At 41.1% G+C, this 20,885-nt stretch overlaps 2 protein-coding genes across 3 annotated transcripts; both read left to right on the top strand.

Annotated features, from left to right (window-relative positions):
* Nucleotides 1–114: 114 nt before the first annotated feature.
* On the top strand, nucleotides 115–2,659 carry LOC138182367 (solute carrier family 66 member 3). 2 transcript variants are annotated; one of them, XM_069118150.1, is made up of 6 exons: nucleotides 115–442; nucleotides 794–964; nucleotides 1,085–1,307; nucleotides 1,392–1,512; nucleotides 1,617–1,796; nucleotides 1,867–2,659. In XM_069118150.1, the coding sequence occupies exons 2-5, from the start codon at nucleotides 819–821 to the stop codon at nucleotides 1,748–1,750; spliced, it is 624 nt and encodes a 207-aa protein (XP_068974251.1). In that variant the 5' UTR covers nucleotides 115–442; nucleotides 794–818; the 3' UTR covers nucleotides 1,751–1,796; nucleotides 1,867–2,659. The 2 variants fall into 2 exon arrangements, with proteins under 2 accessions (XP_068974251.1, XP_068974241.1); XM_069118140.1 differs by having other exon boundaries at nucleotides 1,617–2,659.
* A 484-nt stretch (nucleotides 2,660–3,143) lies between these two features.
* LanA (laminin subunit alpha) lies at nucleotides 3,144–20,283 on the top strand. Its single transcript, XM_069118076.1, has 20 exons — nucleotides 3,144–3,541; nucleotides 5,660–5,806; nucleotides 6,748–7,155; nucleotides 7,234–7,447; nucleotides 7,556–7,765; nucleotides 7,853–8,125; nucleotides 8,211–8,348; nucleotides 8,461–8,733; nucleotides 9,139–9,438; nucleotides 9,528–9,686; nucleotides 9,767–12,849; nucleotides 12,982–16,659; nucleotides 16,853–17,390; nucleotides 17,482–17,577; nucleotides 17,674–17,877; nucleotides 17,952–18,118; nucleotides 18,335–18,577; nucleotides 18,668–18,827; nucleotides 18,912–19,139; nucleotides 19,214–20,283. The coding sequence occupies exons 1-20, from the start codon at nucleotides 3,326–3,328 to the stop codon at nucleotides 19,480–19,482; spliced, it is 11,004 nt and encodes a 3,667-aa protein (XP_068974177.1). The 5' UTR covers nucleotides 3,144–3,325; the 3' UTR covers nucleotides 19,483–20,283.
* Nucleotides 20,284–20,885: the final 602 nt, after the last annotated feature.

The following is a 20,885-nucleotide window of genomic DNA, read 5'->3' as shown; positions in this document are numbered from 1 at the left end:
TTCATCTTATTATCATTATTTACAAATTTTTCTTTAATTTTCAAGTTATTTTACATTACTCCTATCTTTTTGTTAATCTTTCTAAAGTTGTTGTACATGAACCGTTTTAAAAAGTTCCTAGATGAAAATCTACTAAACGCAGACAGAGAGGAAACCTCTCTGATGCAGATAAACGCGGTATCGATGGTGCTGTCGTGTCGAGTAAATGTATCTTCGATCGCTCAACCAGAGGAGAAATCTCTGTTTCGACTGATAATTATGAATTCTAATTTCTAATTTACGTGTGTATATTTCTTGCAACTATGTGTAATTGCGCAAGTGTAAAAGGTATGCAAGTATGGCACAGGTGTGCATGAACAATTGCCAAAGTAATTATAAGATATGTATCGGTACAATCATACACTTGTGAGGCAAAGTGTAAATAGAGATTAAATATTAAAAAGTAAGTTAAAAAATTAGTATTAATTTATAATTTGTTAAATTTATATCAACATGTTCGTAACGTGTTAAGTAAAAAGCATAAAGTAATGCAATTGTATAGAACAATTTGTAAAAACTGCCAAAAATTGTATTATAAATGCTTTAAAATCATATGTTTAGTGCGAATAGCAGTTTAGCATTTAGTTTGAAATAGTATTATTATTGCGTATTTTATATTTTTTTTGTGAATTTTTGTTTTAATATATTTATCTGTTATTTATTATTTTATGTAAGTAACAAAATGTAAATTTTATGTAATAAACAAATAAATTCGAAAGTACAACTGAAGTTCTTACGTAATGTTCAATCGCAGGTACAGAAATTAAACAAATGAAAATATGTTACTCCAACTATTAGCAGATTTTTTGAGCCTTATAACAATAGGCATGTGTTTTGTATTAAAGATTCCTCAAATTTTGAATTTATTGACTGCTAAATCAGCAGATCAAATCTCAGTTGTAGGCCTTCTGCTGGAATTAACTAGGTAAGTTTATCTTGTATATCGTGCATCAATGTTTGTATTTTAACTTAGCTAAAAAATATATTTAAAAAACTTTGAATGCTTTTTACAAGTAAGCTTAATTTGACATTGAATTTCTTACAGCTATACCGTGATGGCTAGTTATAATTTTACAAATGGTTACTCGATACTATCTTATTTGGAGTATCCTGTTATTCTATTGCAAGAATACATACTAATCTTCCTAGTGCTGAAGTACTTAAATAAAATAAATACGTTCTCAATTTTGGTCTCAATACTCTATATTGCCATAAGTATCTCTTTCGCAATGCAACTTATCCCGAAAGTCGTTCTTACGATTTTAGCGGTTAGTTAACTAATTAACAATAAATTAAAAAAAATTTAATCGATAACTGTCCGGTCATCTATTAATTTGTTTTGCAATTGACAGCCACTGTGTACTCCAATTTCTGTCTCAAGTAAAGTCGTTCAATTAGTGGCCATTTTTCGAGCGAAAAATGCGGATACAGTGTCGCCGATTACCTGGTTTATTTCCGCATTTACTAATTTAAGTAAGTTATAGATAAAAAAAAATGTTGATCTCTCTATAGAAATATTTGCCCTATCTATTTCTCTACTGATAGTTCCCAATAAAAACATTTATTTCTGTTTACAGCAAGAGTATTTACCATATGGATGGATTCGGCAGACATTCTGTTACTAGGAAATTTTATTATCTCTGTGATTTTAAGTTCGAGTATTATGTTTTCTGCCATTTATTATAGACGGCATCGAGTAAAACAAAATTAAGAAGTTCGACAGTGGCGCGATGTTATGAAAACTAATCTAGTCAAAAGTACGTGCCATCATTCTTGCTCAATTATTTATAAATGAAAGGCAATACAATCCTATAACGCTATGTACAGGGCGTAAAAAAAAGTAAGCGTGCAAGCCGCCATAGTGGCATGATTCTACGCTCGACGAAGTTTTTGCCGTTAGAAACTGCTACATGAATTACAGCGCGAAGCACGCTTTTTTGGAACGTGTGTTATTTACAGATGCAAATAGGTTTTGAAATAGCAGCATCCTCAATCAACAGAATGACAGGAGGGCTGACAGAAATCTCCATGCAATGATGGAAAGATTTAATTGCTATCGACGTACGAGCAGGAATTACTAGGAACCATATTATTTGGCCCCATTTATTTGTTTACGCCGATAATAAATGCAATATATTTGCAATTATAGGATATTGTGAATAAAATCAGTTTAACCTCTATGAGTACTATGTAATCGCTCTTAGCCGTGAAGTAACTACGGACGAGCGCCGTATCAAGAAGGTTGAAAATTATTGAAACTTTAACAATTTTTGCCAAGAGAATTGCAATTAGATCGCGATCCATGGGGCCTATTTGAGATTTCTGATCCTCATGACGAGTAAAATATGATGTAATAAAAGATCTTTGATCTTGAATTTCAAGGTTAAGATGAATTTTGCACAAACCTTTTCTACGAATTTCCACCAATTCAAAGGTGTAGAATCGCGCTATTTATGGTGATTTTTACACTAATTTTTTTTTTTGCACCCTGTACTTATACCATTTAATTCTTTCGCCCGTTAAACGAACACTAATTCCGTAAAACCGTCATTTGTACGTAACGAGATATTGTATATAGACGAATGCTAAAAGTGAATAAAAAATGTTATCAATAGATTAATCATAATCTAAGATTCTTACGACTTCCTTCTCAACCACGCTCCTCCGATTTAGACTTCTTTGAAAAATATTACGCAACTAATTCTTGAGAGAAGAATTTTTAATCGCCTGGACGTCTTGTTAAAACTGCAAGTCCAAGGATAAATACAAGCGTGAAATTAAGAGAACCATGCGTTTTCGACCGATAGATTTAATCGTTTTGAATAATTATGCACTATGTATCTTGAAGAACGTTATTCCTCTGGTTTGTTCGCGAATAGACGTACAGTGGCGATCAAAGCGATTCGGCGATCGAGAGAAAGAGTAGACACAATAGTTCGTACCGCTGGGCAGAAACAGCATGCACATGTGTAGGGGTACGGAATGGCATACGGTTTCGAAGTGTGTGGACCATCCTTCTAGAGTCGCCACCCCCACTGCCCCTCTACCACAGATCGGCGGTCCTCGATGACCTCCGGCCTGTCAGTCTACACCGAGAAGCTGCCCGGGCTTCATCAACTTCTTCGCGTCTCTCTCGCCGCATTCTCCTCGAAGAAGGAACGAGAGTGAGAGGGGGGACAGAGAAAGAGAGAAAAGGGGCCGCGATAGTTTCAAGAAAACACGCCGCGTTAAAGGACGAAACACCAGAGGTGCCGACAGTGGCGGGCTCAATCAGTCCACCGTCAGGATGGCGAGGTGGTTGCTGGTCGCTTCGTTGGCCAGCTTGCTGGTCCACCAAACGAGAAACGAAATCCTGACGCCGCCGTATTTCAATCTAGCCGAGGGCAAGGAGATTATCGCGTCAGCCACGTGTGGCGTCGACACCCCCGGCCCGGAACTCTATTGCAAGCTCGTCGGCGCGAACGCTGATCAGCACGAGGACATTAATCTGATACAGGGTCAGGTTGGTATACATCTGCGTTCTCTTCTCTATATCTTTGATTTTTACTTAACAACCGCTTTTGTTCTATTTTTCTTTTAGTCAGTAATCTAAATCGCGAATGAGAAGGTACCTTAAGGTATCGGAAAATGTATAAAAAGACATACCGAACAAGGGCTTAAATTTTAATCACCAAGTCCCGAGAGAATCTAGACTAGTTATTGCAAATATTTCGAAAATTTCGACGTACTTTGTTCGTTTCCTACCGAAACGAAAGATATTTGATATTTATCTAAGAACGCATGCCGTTTGCTTTGGATCGTTTAGTTGGAATAGGCTATGTCGCGGTCTCGAACCAATTTTTATCTATATTTGGTCCTTCGAGTGCAAGAGTTTATCACTCTTTAGGCAACCATCCGCTTACTCAACCACTTTTTTCCATCTTTATGGAATGAAAATATCTATATAGGGTTTTATAAAGTGCGAGCAAAAAGGATTGTAGTCCTAAAAAGAAATTGAGCGTTGTAACCAAAGAGAATTCTAATCTTTGTAAATCGTCATTTTTGATGCTATATAATATAATATATATATGTATATATCTATCTATATTGCGTATGTGTGTGTGTGTGAGTACATATTTTTTTTATACATATTTTTTTTTAACGCATGAAGATTTATCATCGTTATATGTAATTTAATATAGATGTTAGTCTTAGTATGCACGTATCAACTTATCGTTGTTGGAATTGCGATAAGGGAAGTTCATACAAATTATTTATACGAAGAAATGTCAGTGAAATTATACACAAGTTATGCATTTTATTCATCTATTTACCGACACTAAGAATAATTAGTACGAACTACGTGTTACAACTTTTTGTTCCCTTCACGATCGAGATTCAAAATATTTGATGCTATTAAAATGATGCTACATTAGCGAATCTAGTAGAATCTATTTCGTAATTTTTTACTTACGTTACCTTTTAAATGTGTGCTATATATACTATAGATTGCTGTATATCGTAGCAATTTCAATACTATTGCTTGCAATTGTCCAATTATCAAATGAATCTTATTTTATCGGTATCTAAGTACCTTCGACGATGCTCTGCTCTTTAGTAGGGTTTCTTGGAATCGGTGTAATGTATGCGAGGGGATAATCGTAATACGAACTTTAACGCGAGAGAACAGTTTCCTAGCAAATTGTAAATATTTTTAAAGATTCGTTAAAAAATGTATACAGGTCTGTAGTGAATGAAGAACTTGCCACGATTATTTTATCTTTATCGCTGTTAATGGCTTTGTATTTCTTGGTAGTAATATATCGCAAAACCGAGTTCTCCTTATCAAGCAGGAAATAATAAATCAGATGACCGATTTCGTAGTCGCGCAATATTTAAAACGATCGATTGTCTTTACATTAACCGGAAAAAATTACTTTTCCTTTCTCTGCGTGCTCATTCTACGTTCGTTCCGTTCTAATAGCGGACTGCTTCTTACGCTGATCGTAGAGCAATTGATATTATTAGACAATTCATAAATTCGGGATTCCCGAATGGGTCAGTGGCCACTCGGTTCTATGGCATTACGTGTATGTATCTATTTATGCGGGCGAAAGAAAATGCCATGTAGACTAGAAGTGAGAGGGCCGATAAGGAGTTACCGATAAGAGTGACCTCTCGATAACACTTGACCATCTTGTCTTTTCAAATTCCGAACGGTCGAACTGACACGGATGTCCCACAAAGATTCTTAAAAAAAATCTAATCTGTTCGTAGAAACCTCCGTAAAAATGATTTGATATTAGTCGCGTTTAAAAATCGAACCTGTTGTTACACGAAGGATTAAATCAGAGTATGTTTATTTAAATTTCGAGATCGCACGACTTCTATGTATCGTTGAGATCTTGGACATGCTAGGTCGTTGAACTTTATATTAATAAATACACATATGTTCGACATACGTGCATACGAGAGTGTAGGTGTGAATAAAAAATTACTCCAAATGAACAGCAAGTATGTTTGTCGACTATCGAGATGTCATGGTCGAGCGAGGATTTTCCTTTCGTTTCGATGTCTGCTCTACGTTCGAACGTAATTTGAAAATTTGAGAAAGCACGATAATAGCGTTGTCGATGTCTAGGTATGCGATTACTGCGATGCGGACAACCCAGAGAAAAAGCATCCACCGGAATATGCGGTCGATGGAATGGAAACCTGGTGGCAATCACCACCGCTTTCCAGAGGAATGAAGTACAACGAAGTGAATCTGACGATCAATTTCGAACAAGTAAGTGTAAACAAAATTGCAAATTTTAACGCAATATTTTATGGATAAGTGTCCGAATTAGCGAACCTGAGATCGACGAAATACGGATAACAGATTCCAAGGGCGATATGTTTGATCAGTTATTTTTTCCCATTTTTATCGAATCGAGCGACCAGATATCGAGAAATAAAAATGAGTAAGCAGAAAGTAAGAGAATTGACACCAACAGGAAATTATGAGCCTGAAATAATGGTAGAATAAGTATTTTATCTGTAACAAATTGCTTTATCACGTAGTAGGCGTTTTCCTGCGAAACGGGAAAGAATTATCTTCGCGTCATTTCCTGAGGACAATAGAAAACACGGGTTTCAGGGAGCAGGGTAAATGGTACAGCGAATAGATGTTCTTTACGTTCGTTCAATCTGTTCGATATCCGATTATCCGACTTCTAAATCTAAATAGAAAGAAAACCAGGAAAAGTTGAATCCACGATATGCTAAAAAATTGGTAGCTAATAGGAGAAATTAGAATTTCTAATAGAATAGAATTAGACACAGGGTTATTGTCTTTTTGCTAAACAACTTCTTAGGACTCGTTTACGCTGCGTTAACGCGTGCTCTCTCTGTCTCTCTCTCTCTCTCTTTTTCTCCTCTCGTATACTCTCGACCACGTGTCCGGAAACGGGGGGAGGCACGAATTTAACGTTCCAAAAGCTGCGGAGTTCGACACACATGTTCCCCAGTTCTTGCTACAAAAGTCCTACGCTTTCGTATTGTTTCTAGGTAGCGAGAAAACAAGGGTCGTATTATATCGATATTAAACGCCATCGTCTTTCACAGAGTAACGGGAACTCTAACTTACTTATGCCTTTCTTTCGTTACCTTTCTACAAAATAGAAATTAATCCTATCAATCTCCAATTGATCCAGATTTGAATAAAAATTGGTAAAACGTGTTTCATAGGAATTTCACGTGGCATACGTGTACGTCAAAATGGCAAATTCGCCGAGACCCGGACTCTGGGTACTTGAAAAGTCAACAGATTATGGAAAGACCTATACGCCTTGGCAATACTTTTCCGATACCGCTAACGATTGTTTAACTTACTTCGGCGTGGATAGCTATAAACCGATCACCAGGGACGATAGTGTCATCTGTACCACGGAATATTCTCAAATCGTGCCACTGGAGGGTGGCGAGATACCGATTTCGATTCTGAATAATCGTCCATCCGCGAAACATTACTTCAATTCCACCTTGTTGCAAGAATGGACACGAGCGACGAATGTTCGTTTTCGTTTCTTAAGAACAAAAAATTTACTGGGGCATTTGATGTCTTTAGTGCGGGAGGATCCGACCGTGACCAGAAGAGTAAGTGTTCTCGAAATTTGATAAATCTCGTCGTGATAACCGAAACGAACGATTACAGCTAAATTTGTTGTATTTCAGTACTTTTACTCCATCAAAGATATCAGTATCGGGGGTCGGTGCATGTGCAATGGCCATGCGGATACTTGCGATATACTGGATCCGAAAATGCCGAAGAAACTCGTTTGCAGATGCCAACATAACACTTGTGGGGCGCAATGTGCCACTTGTTGCAAAGGATTTGAGCAGAAGAAATGGCGGCAGTCCACGGCGTTTAAGAAGTTCACTTGCGAACGTGAGAATAATTTTTTTGTTCCTTACGTACTACTTGTCCGTTTTTCGTTCGCTTTAAACCGAAAGTCACTTTGTTCCATGAAGTAAAAGATATCGTTGCTTCTTGTAGCTTGCAACTGTTTCGGCCATTCGGATGAGTGTGAATACGACACGGAAGTGGACGAGAAACACTTGTCATTGGATATTCACGGTAACTACGAGGGTGGCGGTGTGTGTAAAAACTGTCGGGACAACACCGAAGGAATTAACTGCAATCGTTGCAAACCGATGTTCTACAGGCCGCGGAACAAACCTTTGAACGCAACCGACGTTTGTCAACGTGAGTCATAGCTCCATTCAGCCGATGATTTTGTTAAAACGTTACTAGAAAATATCATTTACATCGTTAGTTCTCGTTTTTCGATAGCGTGTCAATGTAACGGATTTAATCTGACTGGAAATTGCGCGGATGCCACCGGCAAATGCGAATGTCGAAAAGAATACACTTCGCCTAATTGCGACAGTTGCAGCTACGGATATTATGGTTATCCGAATTGTGTTCCTTGCCAGTGTTATAGCAATGGGACACACGGAGATCATTGCAAGGCTATAGATGGATCTTGTCCGTGCAAGTCGAATTATGCCGGTCATTATTGCAACCTCTGCGCGCAGGGCTACTATAAATTCCCCGAATGTTTACGTGAGTAAACCGCGGAGCGTTTCTATCCGCAACGAATTTCGTTATATAACGTAATTTGTGTTACAATCGATTACAAAATTTGTAGCCTGCGAATGCAATTCCTTGGGTTCCCTCAACGACAACTGTGACGTAATTTCTGGCAATTGTACCTGCAAGAATAATTATGGCGGAAGGACGTGCAACATCTGCGAAGATGGCTACTATAATTACCCTCTCTGTACATGTAAGCGTATCAAAAAAGATAACCGTGCTATATTAATTATTAATACGCCTTTAAACGAATTTTAAAATGAGTTAATTATAAATATCTGATGTTGTTGTTGTTGTTTGTCTAGTTTGTAATTGTGACGCACGTGGAACCGAACCTGGAGTTTGCGATAAAACGGATGGTTGGTGTCTGTGTAAGAAAGGATACGGCGGTCCCAGATGTGATCAGTGTATCAATGGGTATTACGGGTTTCCAAATTGCAGGCCTTGCAACTGTAGCTTAACAGGGTCGTCGTCTATTAGCTGTGACGCCGTAGGAAAATGTTCTTGTCTGGCTAATTTCGCTGGACGAACCTGCGATCAGTGCAGCCCTGGATATTACATGTATCCAGAATGTATAGGTACGTGAGATTTTTATTTATAACTACCGTGTTCGGTTAAGCTCAAGAGCTTACAGTATTTCGCCTACTCTGCTTCTGACGATGTAGTAAGGGAACGCTGCCTAGTTGCGCCAAGTATCTGCAAGACGTATGTATTACCCTATGGTCGGAGGTCGTTTCTTAGGCCGTCCTTCATGGCAAACGCAACTCCATTTTTCTTTGTACGACGATTCATCCTGCGTTTCTCTTTTTCTAACTTACTTAAAGAAAAATAAAAAGCTATGGTCAAGTTCAAAATCCGTAAACTTGATTGCAGCAACTCATATTAATTGGCTTGTTATCATCTAGCCAAAGCGATACCGGGTACAAGTAAAAAACCGCAAGAAGAAATTACCAAAACTGATAATCCTTTATTCGCAATCGTAGCCTGCAACTGTGACAGCCACGGTTCGATCGGCGCGTCTTGCGACGCGGAGGGTAAATGCCAGTGCCGGGAGAATTTCGACGGCGGCAGGTGTAGCCAGTGTAAAGAAGGCTTTTATAACTTCCCCACCTGCGAGGGTTGCAACTGTGATCCAGCGGGCGTGGTAGAAACGTTCCAGGGATGCGGCTCCTTGCCTGCCGGTGAACTTTGTCAATGCAAGGATCGCGTCGAGGGTAGAATCTGTAACCAGTGTAAGCCGCTCTATTGGAATTTACAGCCTTACAATCCTCAGGGTTGCGAAGGTAAATGGAACGACGAAATTTTCAAGATACGATCGGCAAATATGAAGCGACGAAAGTAATTGTTCCGTGTCGTTTTATCTTGTTTTAAGAATGTCAATGTAATATACCGGGTGTCATTGGAAATATCGGTGAGTGTGACACGAAGAATGGCCAATGTATCTGTAAGCCTGGAGTAACCGACAGAAGTTGTAATCAGTGCGTGGATGGTACGTACAATCTTCAAGAGAGCAATTTCTTCGGCTGTACAGGTATGTAATTAATCGTATATTACGCGCCAGTAACCAGAATTATTTCGACGAATAGAAATTATGTAAATCTTTCGTTTTAGATTGTGCTTGCGACATTGGTGGTTCTGTAAATTCGGTGTGCGATAAACTAACTGGCCAATGCCAGTGTCAGCCACGTGTCACTGGTCTTACTTGCAAGGAACCCTTAAAAGCCCACTATTTCCCGACTCTTCATCAATTTCAATACGAAGCAGAGGATGGAAGGACACCTAGCAACAGCCCTGTCCGTTACGGTTTCACCGAAGATCACTTCCCAGGATACAGTTGGAAGGGATACGCGGTATTTTCTGCCCTTCAAGACGAGATCATTCTGCATGTCTTTATTCAAAAGTCGTCCCTCTATAGAATGGTTTTGAAATACGTGAATCCGAATAACGAGCCGATCCTTGGAACAATCACCATCACCCCAGAAAATCCACTGGAGGTAGAGCAACAGTTTAAGGTCAATTTCAAGCCAACCGTAAAACCATCGTTTGTGACCGTCGCAGGACCTCAAGGTAATCTTCCTTCGGCCATGGTTATGAATCCAGGCTACTGGTCCATTAGTATCGCCACCAAGAATAGCCTTTTCCTCGATTACTTCGTGCTGCTACCATCCGAATATTACGAAGCAACTATTTTAACTCAAAACGTGAATATTCCTTGCGAGGTTGGTTACAAGGGACTCTGTAGACACTACGGTTACCCCGATCTCACGATATTCGACTCTGTTCACGGAGCTGGCGGTTTCTTGAACGAAAACGACGTCAGAATCCCCCTGACTGAATATTTTATGGATAGAGATATCCTGCGTGAGATCGATAAAGTGGAAGTTCCATTGATCAACGAGAGACAAGAAGAGATACACTTTGACTTGAGGATCTCGAAACCCGGTCTGCACGTCCTGTTGGTTACATACGTGACACCGAAAGATGAGAACGCCACGTCAACTCTTTTGATAGAAGCAAATACAGTTGGAAAGGGAAAGGCTACCCTGTATCCTTGCAAGTACACCAGCGTTTGCAGACAGGTGGTGACCGACACCTATGGCAGAGTAGCTACGATGAATTTCCCTTCGAACTATATCAGCTTGATTTTAACCGGAGATCCTACATCGAACGTGGCCATTGACTCCGTCGTTGCTATTCCTTACAATCGGTGGTCCTTGGATTATGTTAAACCAAAATCTATATGCGTTAGAAAGAACGGAAAGTGCGTGAAAGGTCAGTTCCCCGGAGCAGCAGACGCGAAGAAAATCGAGTTCGAAAGCAGCAGCACGATTGCCGAATCTGAGAACAGACCATTCGGAATTTACGATAATAATACTAAATTAATTTATCTGGATGATAAGAATACAATGGTAGATATTCACGCGAAAGTTTTACAGCCTGGAGACTACACTTTCGTCGTGCAATACTATCAACCAAACTATCCGGAATACGAGCTCGACGTGTTGGTGCAAAATGGAAAATTCTACGAAGCAAAGATGTCCGTTCCCCACTGTCCCAGCAACAGTGGATGTCGCAGCGTGGTGAAACAAGAAGACGGTAACATCAGATTCCAACTGATCGAAAACTTTATGATCACTTTCAAAGAGAGCGATAGCAAAGGTATCTGGCTGGATTATATCCTGGTTATTCCAACGGAACAGTACAACGAGAAGATCTTGAAGAAGATCCAGTTCGATCAGACGAAGGAGTTTATCAAGAAGTGCGGATACAACCACTTCCACATCAACATCACCGAGGAGGGTTTCTGTCGCGACTCGATCTTCTCCTTAACGGCCAATTACAACAATCGTGCTCTGCCATGTAACTGTAACATCAATGGATCCGTAAGCCTCGAATGTGAAAAGTTCGGTGGACAATGTCCGTGCAAGGCGAACATTATTGGAAGACGATGCGAGATCTGCAAAACCGGATTCTATGGTTTCCCCAACTGCAAACCTTGCAGCTGTCCCAGCACAGCCCTCTGTGAGCCAGAAACAGGTGCTTGTAGTTGTCCACCAAGGGTTATCGGTGAACGTTGCGATCAATGCGAGGTGGGAACCTATGGATTCCATCCGATTGTCGGCTGCGAAGAATGCAACTGTTCACCTCTCGGTGTAATCGACGGAGATTTGCAATGCGACTTCTTGAATGGCAACTGCAAATGTAAGGAGAACGTGGTAGGAAGACAATGCGACAAGTGTCGATCTGGATATTCCCAGTTCCCGCACTGTGAGAAATGCGACTGCGATATCCGCGGGACCACTGCGAATATCTGCGATCAATACACGGCAGAATGCTTCTGTAAGGAAAATGTCCAAGGATTAGCGTGCGACGTGTGCAAGGAGGGTACCTTTAATATTCAGGAGAACAATCAGGAAGGTTGTACCAAGTGTTTCTGTTTCGGAAAAACCACCAGATGTGCGTCAGCGAACTTGTACAGGGTGCAGGTGTCCGATATGACTAATTGGGAATTGTCTCTGTCTAACGAGAAGAGTGGAAATATCACGTACTTGACAACCATACCGCAAGAGTTCAATTTGACGAGTATCGCTATTGGTCTCACCACTAACGACACTTTCGGAAAAGTCGTTTATTTCTCGGCGCCAGAGACTTATTTGTGGAAAAAGTTGACTTCCTATGGAGGTTTCCTGAATTATACCGTGTATTATAGCACCGGGCCGTTTGGCGAGGCAGTTAGCGCGGCCGACGTGATTCTTCAAGGTGCCGACACAACGTTGCTTCATTACGCCGAAGAGCAGCCACCGTCGTTCACGAATTTCGAAGCGTCTTTGGAATTGATCGAAACGAACTTTATAACCGAGAATCGTTTAAGCGCTACGAGGGAACAGCTGATGGTGGTGCTGGAGGACCTTCGAGGAATATACATCCGTGCTACCTACTGGAACCCCAGTATTACAGCCTCTTTGTCGCACGTGATTATGGACGTAGCTACAGAGACCTATTCACCGCAGTATAACGTTCCAGCCAGTGGCGTGGAGCAGTGCCAGTGTCCGCCAAACTACGAAGGACTTTCGTGCGAAGAATGTGCCCCAGGATATTACAGAGTAGATTCTGGACCCCATGGGGGTTATTGCGTTGGTTGCGAGTGCAACGGGCACGCAGATACTTGCGACGTGGAAACTGGCATATGTTTGGTAAGTTAATTCGGCGATTGAAAGATATATTGACAAAGGATTTAGCTCAATTTCACGAAGTTTTGCTAAACTCTAGATAATGGTTACATTTACGGGTGTCGAGATCTCTAAACAATTTTCCGTTTACCGTAGGACTGCAAGGACGGCACGACGGGTGACCATTGCGAACTCTGCAAGCAAGGCTACTACGGCAACGCTACCGGAGGAACTCCGACCGATTGTCTGATTTGTGCCTGTCCTCTGCCCTTCCCATCCAACAATTTCGCCACCGGTTGCGAGGTGAACGAGGAAGGAAATAAAATAAGCTGCGACTGTCTTGCCGGTTATTATGGCGCTCGCTGCGAGTCCTGCGTTTCCGGTTTCTACGGAAACCCCGAAGTTTACGGCGACTATTGCAAGCCGTGCAAGTGTTCCGGCAACATCGATACCAACCAAGTTGGTTCCTGCGATTCCAGGACCGGAGAGTGTTTACGTTGTTTGAACAACACTTACGGGGAAGCTTGTAATCTGTGCGCGCCAGGATTTTTCGGCGATGCCGTTGAAAGAAAAGATTGCCGCACCTGTTCGTGCAAAGAATGCGGAATGAAACACTGCGACAGTTACACCGGTCAATGCTACTGTCACGAAAACGTGGTCGGAGAGCAATGCGATCATTGCGCGGACGATCACTATGGCTACGACACGTGCGAAGGTTGCAAAGCGTGCGATTGTGGAATTGCCTCTGAAAGTAGTCAGTGCGACGATGCGACGGGCCAATGTCGATGCAAACCTGGCGTCACTGGACGCAGATGCGATCAATGTATTTCTGGTTACTGGAATTACGGGCCGGAAGGCTGTACCTCTTGCGAATGTAACATCGGCTACTCTGTTGGGGTGTCTTGTAACACTACCACTGGCCAGTGTAGTTGTCTACCGGGTGTCATCGGGGAGAAATGTGATCATTGCCCGTATAGGAACGTGTTGATTCCGGGGCAAGGTTGCTTCGCTTGCGACTCCTGTACCGGAAACTTGCTGGACGTCACGGATGAATTATCGGATTTGTTGAATCCTGTTTTCACGGAGTTCAGCACGGTGGCTGAGAGCTACTTCACCAATCAAAGACTGAAGTTCATCAACGACACGGTGAACGACTTGTATCCTAAAGTGAAACTTCTGGATCCCAACAGAGTAAACTTCCTGCCGTTGCAGCAAGAAGTGAAGAGATTGGAGACGGAGGTTTCGAATCAGAAACGCGAGATCGATTATACCGCGGAGGACAGCGAGAAATGGAAGCTCGCGGCGGAGAATACCTTGGAGAACATGAACCTTCTGGAGGAAGATGTAATCAAGGAGATAGACCTGGTGAGATCGACCGTTTCCGAGGTAGAATCGTTAGCCTTGAACATTGAATTGGGCACTGGAGCGAAAGTGGACAGCGCCTTAAAAGAGGCTACAGACATTCTGAAAAAGATCAAAGGGGTATCGTTCGTCGGTTTCCGGGACCGTGCAACGGATCAAGCGGACCAGGCCAACATTCTCGTGTCGGAAATGAACGAGTACAACGTACCAGTCAGCAATTTATCCTCCATCGCGGATAATCTGAGCAACAAGGTGAGGAACGTGTCGGACAAAATGGACGATCTTCTCGAGATCACGTGGAAGGCTCAAGAGCTGGCCAGTGTCGTGGATAGATTGAATCAGGAAAACAGAATCGCAGCTGAGACCGGCAACTTCGACACGGTGAAGAACTCTACCGCAGAGGCGAAGGAAGATTTAATGGCCGGAGAGGAATTGAACGGAAACGCCAGCGAATATCTCCGCGACGCGGATCGTAACACGAAACTATTGAGGGAAAACGTGATAGACGATTCTACGGACACGTTGAATAGAACGATCGATGAAAACGACAAACTACTGGTAGTTCTAATGAATCCCGTGCAAAACGCGCACTACCATGCCGAACGTCTTTATAATCGTTCCTTGGATCTGGATAGTATTTTGACGGATACGAGGAATACCGATGCGGTGAAAGCTGTTTCCGCCTACAGAAATATAGGAACGGCGATCGAAGCTGCTCGTGAAGCTGCAGACGACGCGATTGTTGCGGCGAATAACGCGACTACCCTCTCGGACGGTATCGAGCAAAGGTTGCTGGATTCGCGAAACGTGGCTGTGAATTTGCTAGAATCGGCCCAGAATACACTGTCGAAGACAACGGGCAAACCCGAGGTGGATTTGAGCGATGCTCAGACGCATTCCGCCATGATCTCCGAGCAGAATAAACGCAACAGTGAGCTGTTGGATTACATCGACAAGATTCTTGGTAATATCGAAGCCCCTTCATCGACGGTGGCCCAAGATGCTATGAATCAGGTGATAGAAGTGGAGAAAAATATCAAGCTTTCCGTCAATAATACGAATGCCGTTGATCAAATTCCGGAAGATTTGAAGAAAACGAAACAGCTATCGAAAAACATTTCGGAATCGACTCGCGACATATCCCAGGCGAAGAAGCAAGTACTTGACATCGTCGATAAGTATCTGCCGAACATTGCCAAATTGTTAAGCGACTTGAACGCGAATCAAAGGTCGATAGATACCAATGGAAACGATTTGAAGAGCAAGATCGAGGCGTTGAAGAACAAAATTGCGAACGCCAGGGAACTTGCGGATCGTTACAAGGTCGGCTTGACCTTCTATAGGAATACCACACTGGAATTGAAGAATCCCGAGAACCTTCCTCTACTTGCCACGTCTTCCAAGATATCTCTGTACTTCAGAACGAACACGACAAACGGCTTTCTACTATATCTTGGAAACGAGGAAAACGCCAAATTACCACGCTCGAAAACTCATGATTTCATGGCACTGCTGATCGAAAGCGGTTATCCGGTACTGATCGTCGATTTCGGATCCGGTCCCGAGAAGATCATCAACAATAAATTCGTATCGGACAATAAGTGGCGTCAAATAATCGTCGAGAGAACCGGAAATAACGTGAAACTAATTGTGCGAGAAGATATCGGAGAAGGTAAAGATCGACTTTATGAGAAAGGATACGTGTTACCTGGCTCGCACACGATATTCGATTTGGACCAGGAACAATCGAAATTATTCGTAGGTGGTTATCCACCGTCCTTTAACATGCAGAACGCCGTCACTGCGTCCTCGTTCGAAGGTGAAATGGAAGAACTTGTAATAGGAGAAGATACGCCGGTCTCCTTTTGGAATTTCATCGACGGCGAAAATAACGACAAGATTGCCATGGAAAGGGACAAATTGATCAACTTCCAACCCAGTACCGGTTACAGATTCGACAAACACGGATACGCTATCTTAAGCAAGAGAGATTTCCAGATTTCACCGGACAGCAGAAAATTCAGCATTAAATTAAACTTGAAGACGTTTGCGGAGAATGGGCTGATTTACCTAATGGGCAAAGGCAAACAGTTCCTGGCTTTGGAAATGAGAGACGGCCACGTGATCTATCAGTACGATCTCGGGGAAGGTGGAACCAGCTTGAAATCCTGGAACAAGTACAACGATGGAAACTGGCACAACCTGGAAGCTCTCAGGTTCGAGAAGACCGGCGTTCTAAAGATGGACGGCGTGGATGTGGTGAAAAGCAAAGCGGAAGGAAATACTAAGAACTTGGTGTCTTCGGATAACATTTATTTCGGAGGATATCCACCGAATGCTAAACATCCCTATGAGCCTGTGACTAACGAAGGTTTCGAAGGTTGCATCGACGATGTGGTTATTCTAGATACCATAGTCGATCTGACTCGCAACATTCAGGCATTTGGTGTGGTTCCTGCCTGTCCAGTACGGGTAATGTAACATTTTGTAAAACTATTCAAACTGATGATCTTGCGGTTAGTTTAACAAACTAAACGTTTAAAACGATGCATAAAGCAACGAATTTGTTTATCGTTGTTTAATGTTCCGTGCTGTCTGGCCGTGTTAATTAAAGACCCAGCAGTCGTTTTGCTTTGGTTACATAATATTTTGCTTTTTTGTTTAGTTCGTAAGCTTGGTATCTTTCGAGGAGAACGTATCCGGCTATGTAAGATGGCACAACATCTCCGTGCCGAACAGTCTTCAAGTGAACCTAAAGTTCAAGACTTTGGCAAACGACGGCTTGATCTTCTACGTGACCGATCATGAGAAAGGTGTAGTTAGCTATTTGTCGCTGATCGACGGTGTTCTCGTCTTCAATAGTCAGGGCCAGGAACTACGAACAACATCCACGGGCATCAAGTTCAACGACAACGAGTGGCACGTAGTCACGGCTACGCACTCGACCGATTCTCTCAAGCTCGACATCGATGATATTAAGAATTACAGTACCGATCTAGATGCACCCCTACTGAACATACCTTATGGCAGTTTGTATATCGGTGGTTTACCGGCTGCCTTTGGTATCCCTCCGACTGGCGCGATGACGCCGTTTATCGGTTGTATCGGAGATGCAACGTTGAACGGTGTGATCGTTAATTTCGCCAACACGACAGAAAGGCCTCACGCTCTCCTTGGAAAGTGCAAGCTGGGTGATCCATCGTGTAAGCAATTGACGTTTTTAAAATGATAAATAAGCTGAAGCTTTTGAAGCGTTAAATTAATACACATAAATATATCTACATACGTACACAGCTGCACCATCTAAACCCGAACCAGAACCGAACGTCCCGCCCCCTCTGTTGCCCACGGAAAGTCCAGATGACAATGTCGAAGTATCTACCCAGATTAGTGAGTACGATGTTACAAGTAATAATATGAATAATAAGTACGACGAGGAGTCTAGTCTAGGAATCTAATTTATAACTTACTACTCGATATTGTTAGACATCATCGACGTTGATATCGATAAGGAAACGGACGAGGAAGAACCTACGATAGAGGGACGCGGCGGCCATCATCACGATGATTTCGTTACAACCACAGAGGCTACTACTTCCACTCAAAGAACCACACCGTTGCACATCGATGAATGTCGATTACCATATTACCCGGCTATAGATCCTGACATGGAAAATGCCTGGCGTTTCGGTATGATATTTCCGCGCGATTTTGAAAAATATACGAAACGAGGAATTTCGGCGAAAGAATGGCATCGTTTTCAGGTACTGCGAGAAACAGCAGATTAGAATACAGATCTCTAAACGGCAGATACAAGAACGACTACGATTTCCAAATCGCTATCAAAACGATGGCTGACGAAGGAATCATTTTCTATTCGTCGGACCTTACCAATCAGAATTTGATCGCTGTGTATATCAACGAAGGAAAGGTAAAGTGTCGATGTTCGATAAAATATCTGGCATCGATCACAATGTCAGGTAATTGGTATTGATTCGGAAACATATACTCGAGATAAAGCCTGTTCATTTATTGCAACATCAATAACAATTTTTATCAGCTTCTCTTACGTGTAAACAAGTTCAGAAAATTCGATTCGATCGCAATTTGAATTACATTATGTCTAATCGTCATATATTTTTTTAAGATTTATTACAAATTTGATTGTGGAAGTGGACCAGCTATATTAGTCAGCAATAGAAAGATAAACGACGATGAATGGCACATCGTAATATTTAAAAGACAAGGAAACCATGGACAACTTATCGTAGACGAAGATGATGCAGTTACCGGATCTTCTCAAGGAACAACGGAAACCATGAATGTTAGCCCGCCGTTCTACGTAGGAGGGGTGTCACAGGACATGTCCAACAAAGTTCTTAATACGATCGTAAGTAAATATCATCTACCTGATAGATGTTGAACACCTGTTTTACTTGGTTTCTTTCTTTTTTAACGAGAGTTTGGTTATTAATTTCAGAGTATGAATCACACCTTCAATGGATGCCTAGGAAACTTCATGGTAAATGGTCAACCAGTTGGTGAGCCTATAAATAAAGTGGGTGTAATTCCATGTTCAAAACGAATCGAACCGGGATTGTTCTTCTATCCGGGTAATGGTAGTAATCTGTTCAGAGCAGGTACATATAGTACAGTTTTAAATAATCGACTATACATCGATCGAATTTTGTAGAACGAATTCTAATTCTATAATACAATTTTAGTGGACAGGTTCACAGTTGGCAGAACAGTCGACATCCAAATGGACATTAAACCACGTTCCACTTCTGGTCACCTGCTATCTGTCCATGGAAAACGGGATTACTTGGTCCTAGAAATGATTAACGGAACGGTGAAGTTCCTTGTTAAAACGGCAAAAGGTTCGATAGAAACTTCGTTTGAACCAACGAAGCCGAATTCCTTGTGCGATGGCAATTGGCACAATATTCGAGGTAATATTTCATTTTTATCTCGATAAAAAAAGGATAAAGAAAGTGAATAAGCTTTTGTCGTTTCTTTTGCACAGCTGTTAAACAGAAGAATGCCGTGCTCTTATCGGTTGACTACAAAGCAGCTGAGCCAGGAATCGGCGGGAAAAATGTGGCGGGAGTTCTGTCGAAGCATCCGATCTTTATCGGCGGTCATCCGATGCTTGGAAAAAGATTACGTGGAAGTAGCTCGCAAGCACAATACGTGGGGTGTATTAGAAACATTCAAATCAATATGAGAGCTATCCAAATGAGCCCCGAACGTGCTTACGGACAAGTCCTCGCGGGAGTATGCCCAACGATATAAGAATCTCCAAGAACGTCGTTTAAAAGTGCATTTAAAATCAATTAACGTAACGTTGCCACTCTTTTTTGCAACCATCTGCCAATCAATTTTCAAATGTTGTTTTTTAACCAAAAAAAGAATGACTTATATATACAACGTTATACGATGCCAGTTCATTTTTTAAATAAGAAATGTTTATTCTAGAATTTTAAGTATTTAAGATAATTGTTCGAGAATAATGGGGAATAAATTAAAAATCATCGGACATAAACAGCCATATCTCAGGGCCTAGCCACCACCAATGTATTCAAATTTTCGAGGGTACTACTGAACAATCGCAATATGCCTTCTAACACAGATTCTCGAGAAATATCATGCAAAAGAATAAAATTTTCAATAAGCGTACAATCTCGTTCGAATACACATAAGACTGAACGTCGTTTTTTCCACTTTTTTACGGTGGAAAATAAAGCTACGTATTCCCCACTACACATCCATCGACGTTTATTTAAACATCCGAGTAAGCTATTTTACCATAATTCATATTAGGCGAATTACAAGTTTCCTACATAAAAAAAAAAAAAAAAAAGAAGAAAAGGAAGAAAACGAAGTGATAACGATATACTTATACAGAACGTATTGTAATACACAACCAAAGAAAACTATTTTATACCATAATGAAAATTATAAAAAGTTCTGTGCTATTGATAAAGAAACTTTGTGACTTTTCTGTAAACATAAAGACATTTAGAAAAATGAAGACGCTAAATAAAGAAAGTAACATGATTAAGAAATATATTTGCAAAATAATTTTCTACTCTTTAAATGACTCGAATATAACAGAGAATGCAATGTGCTCCTTTTAATTCGCCTTTCAAATTTTATCGCATTCTCCTCGACGATATACCGACAGTGGAGCCCGAAGATTCTATAGCATTGTAATACGCGCGAACATACTATCAAATAAACGATACTATACCAAATGACTTGAAATACGTAAAACGAAATTTATTATGACAACTATCAAACTGTATATAAAATTTCTCACAATCCCTGAGTACACACGTTGAAGAAGACTGAGAAAAGAATGATTTTCAACGTTTAATCCATTGAGCGTTGACCGTGTAAAACGTTAATGTATTGTAAAGATACTTCAGCATATTATATTCTTATTTTATAATATGTTTTCTTTTTTTCAGTGTTCGAATTTAATGATTAACCATATAAAAAGTAAAAAGGAAAGGTTCCGTGGAAATCGAAAGTTTTATTACAAAATTATTAAATCATATGCTAATCGCTTGTATTACTCAATATATTAAAACCGTAAGTTTTTTAGGCTATTGGAAATGTAACGTGTTATGTAAATAGAGGGTAAAAAGAATTTATATGTAAAACATAACTCATGATTGACACGTTAAATGTTC

Source organism: Bombus flavifrons, chromosome 1 (assembly GCF_040668555.2).
Source record: "Bombus flavifrons isolate JBK064 chromosome 1, iyBomFlav1_principal, whole genome shotgun sequence".
Taxonomy (NCBI): domain Eukaryota; kingdom Metazoa; phylum Arthropoda; class Insecta; order Hymenoptera; family Apidae; genus Bombus; species Bombus flavifrons.
Note: the sequence above shows the minus strand (reverse complement) of the source record. Positions and strands in the feature narration are given on the sequence as shown.

Bases quoted from the DNA above. Each gene is read 5' to 3' on its own strand.
- LOC138182367 (XM_069118150.1), top strand. From the start codon at position 819: ATGTTACTCCAACTATTAGCAGATTTTTTGAGCCTTATAACAATAGGC. The intron at 1,308-1,391 runs GTTAGTTAACTA...TGCAATTGACAG, and splicing joins TCGTTCTTACGATTTTAGCG to CCACTGTGTACTCCAATTTC. The intron at 1,513-1,616 runs GTAAGTTATAGA...TTCTGTTTACAG, and splicing joins TTCCGCATTTACTAATTTAA to CAAGAGTATTTACCATATGG.
- LanA (XM_069118076.1), top strand. From the start codon at position 3,326: ATGGCGAGGTGGTTGCTGGTCGCTTCGTTGGCCAGCTTGCTGGTCCAC. The intron at 7,766-7,852 runs GTGAGTCATAGC...GTTTTTCGATAG, and splicing joins CGCAACCGACGTTTGTCAAC to CGTGTCAATGTAACGGATTT. The intron at 18,119-18,334 runs GTAAAGTGTCGA...TATTTTTTTAAG, and splicing joins TGTATATCAACGAAGGAAAG to ATTTATTACAAATTTGATTG.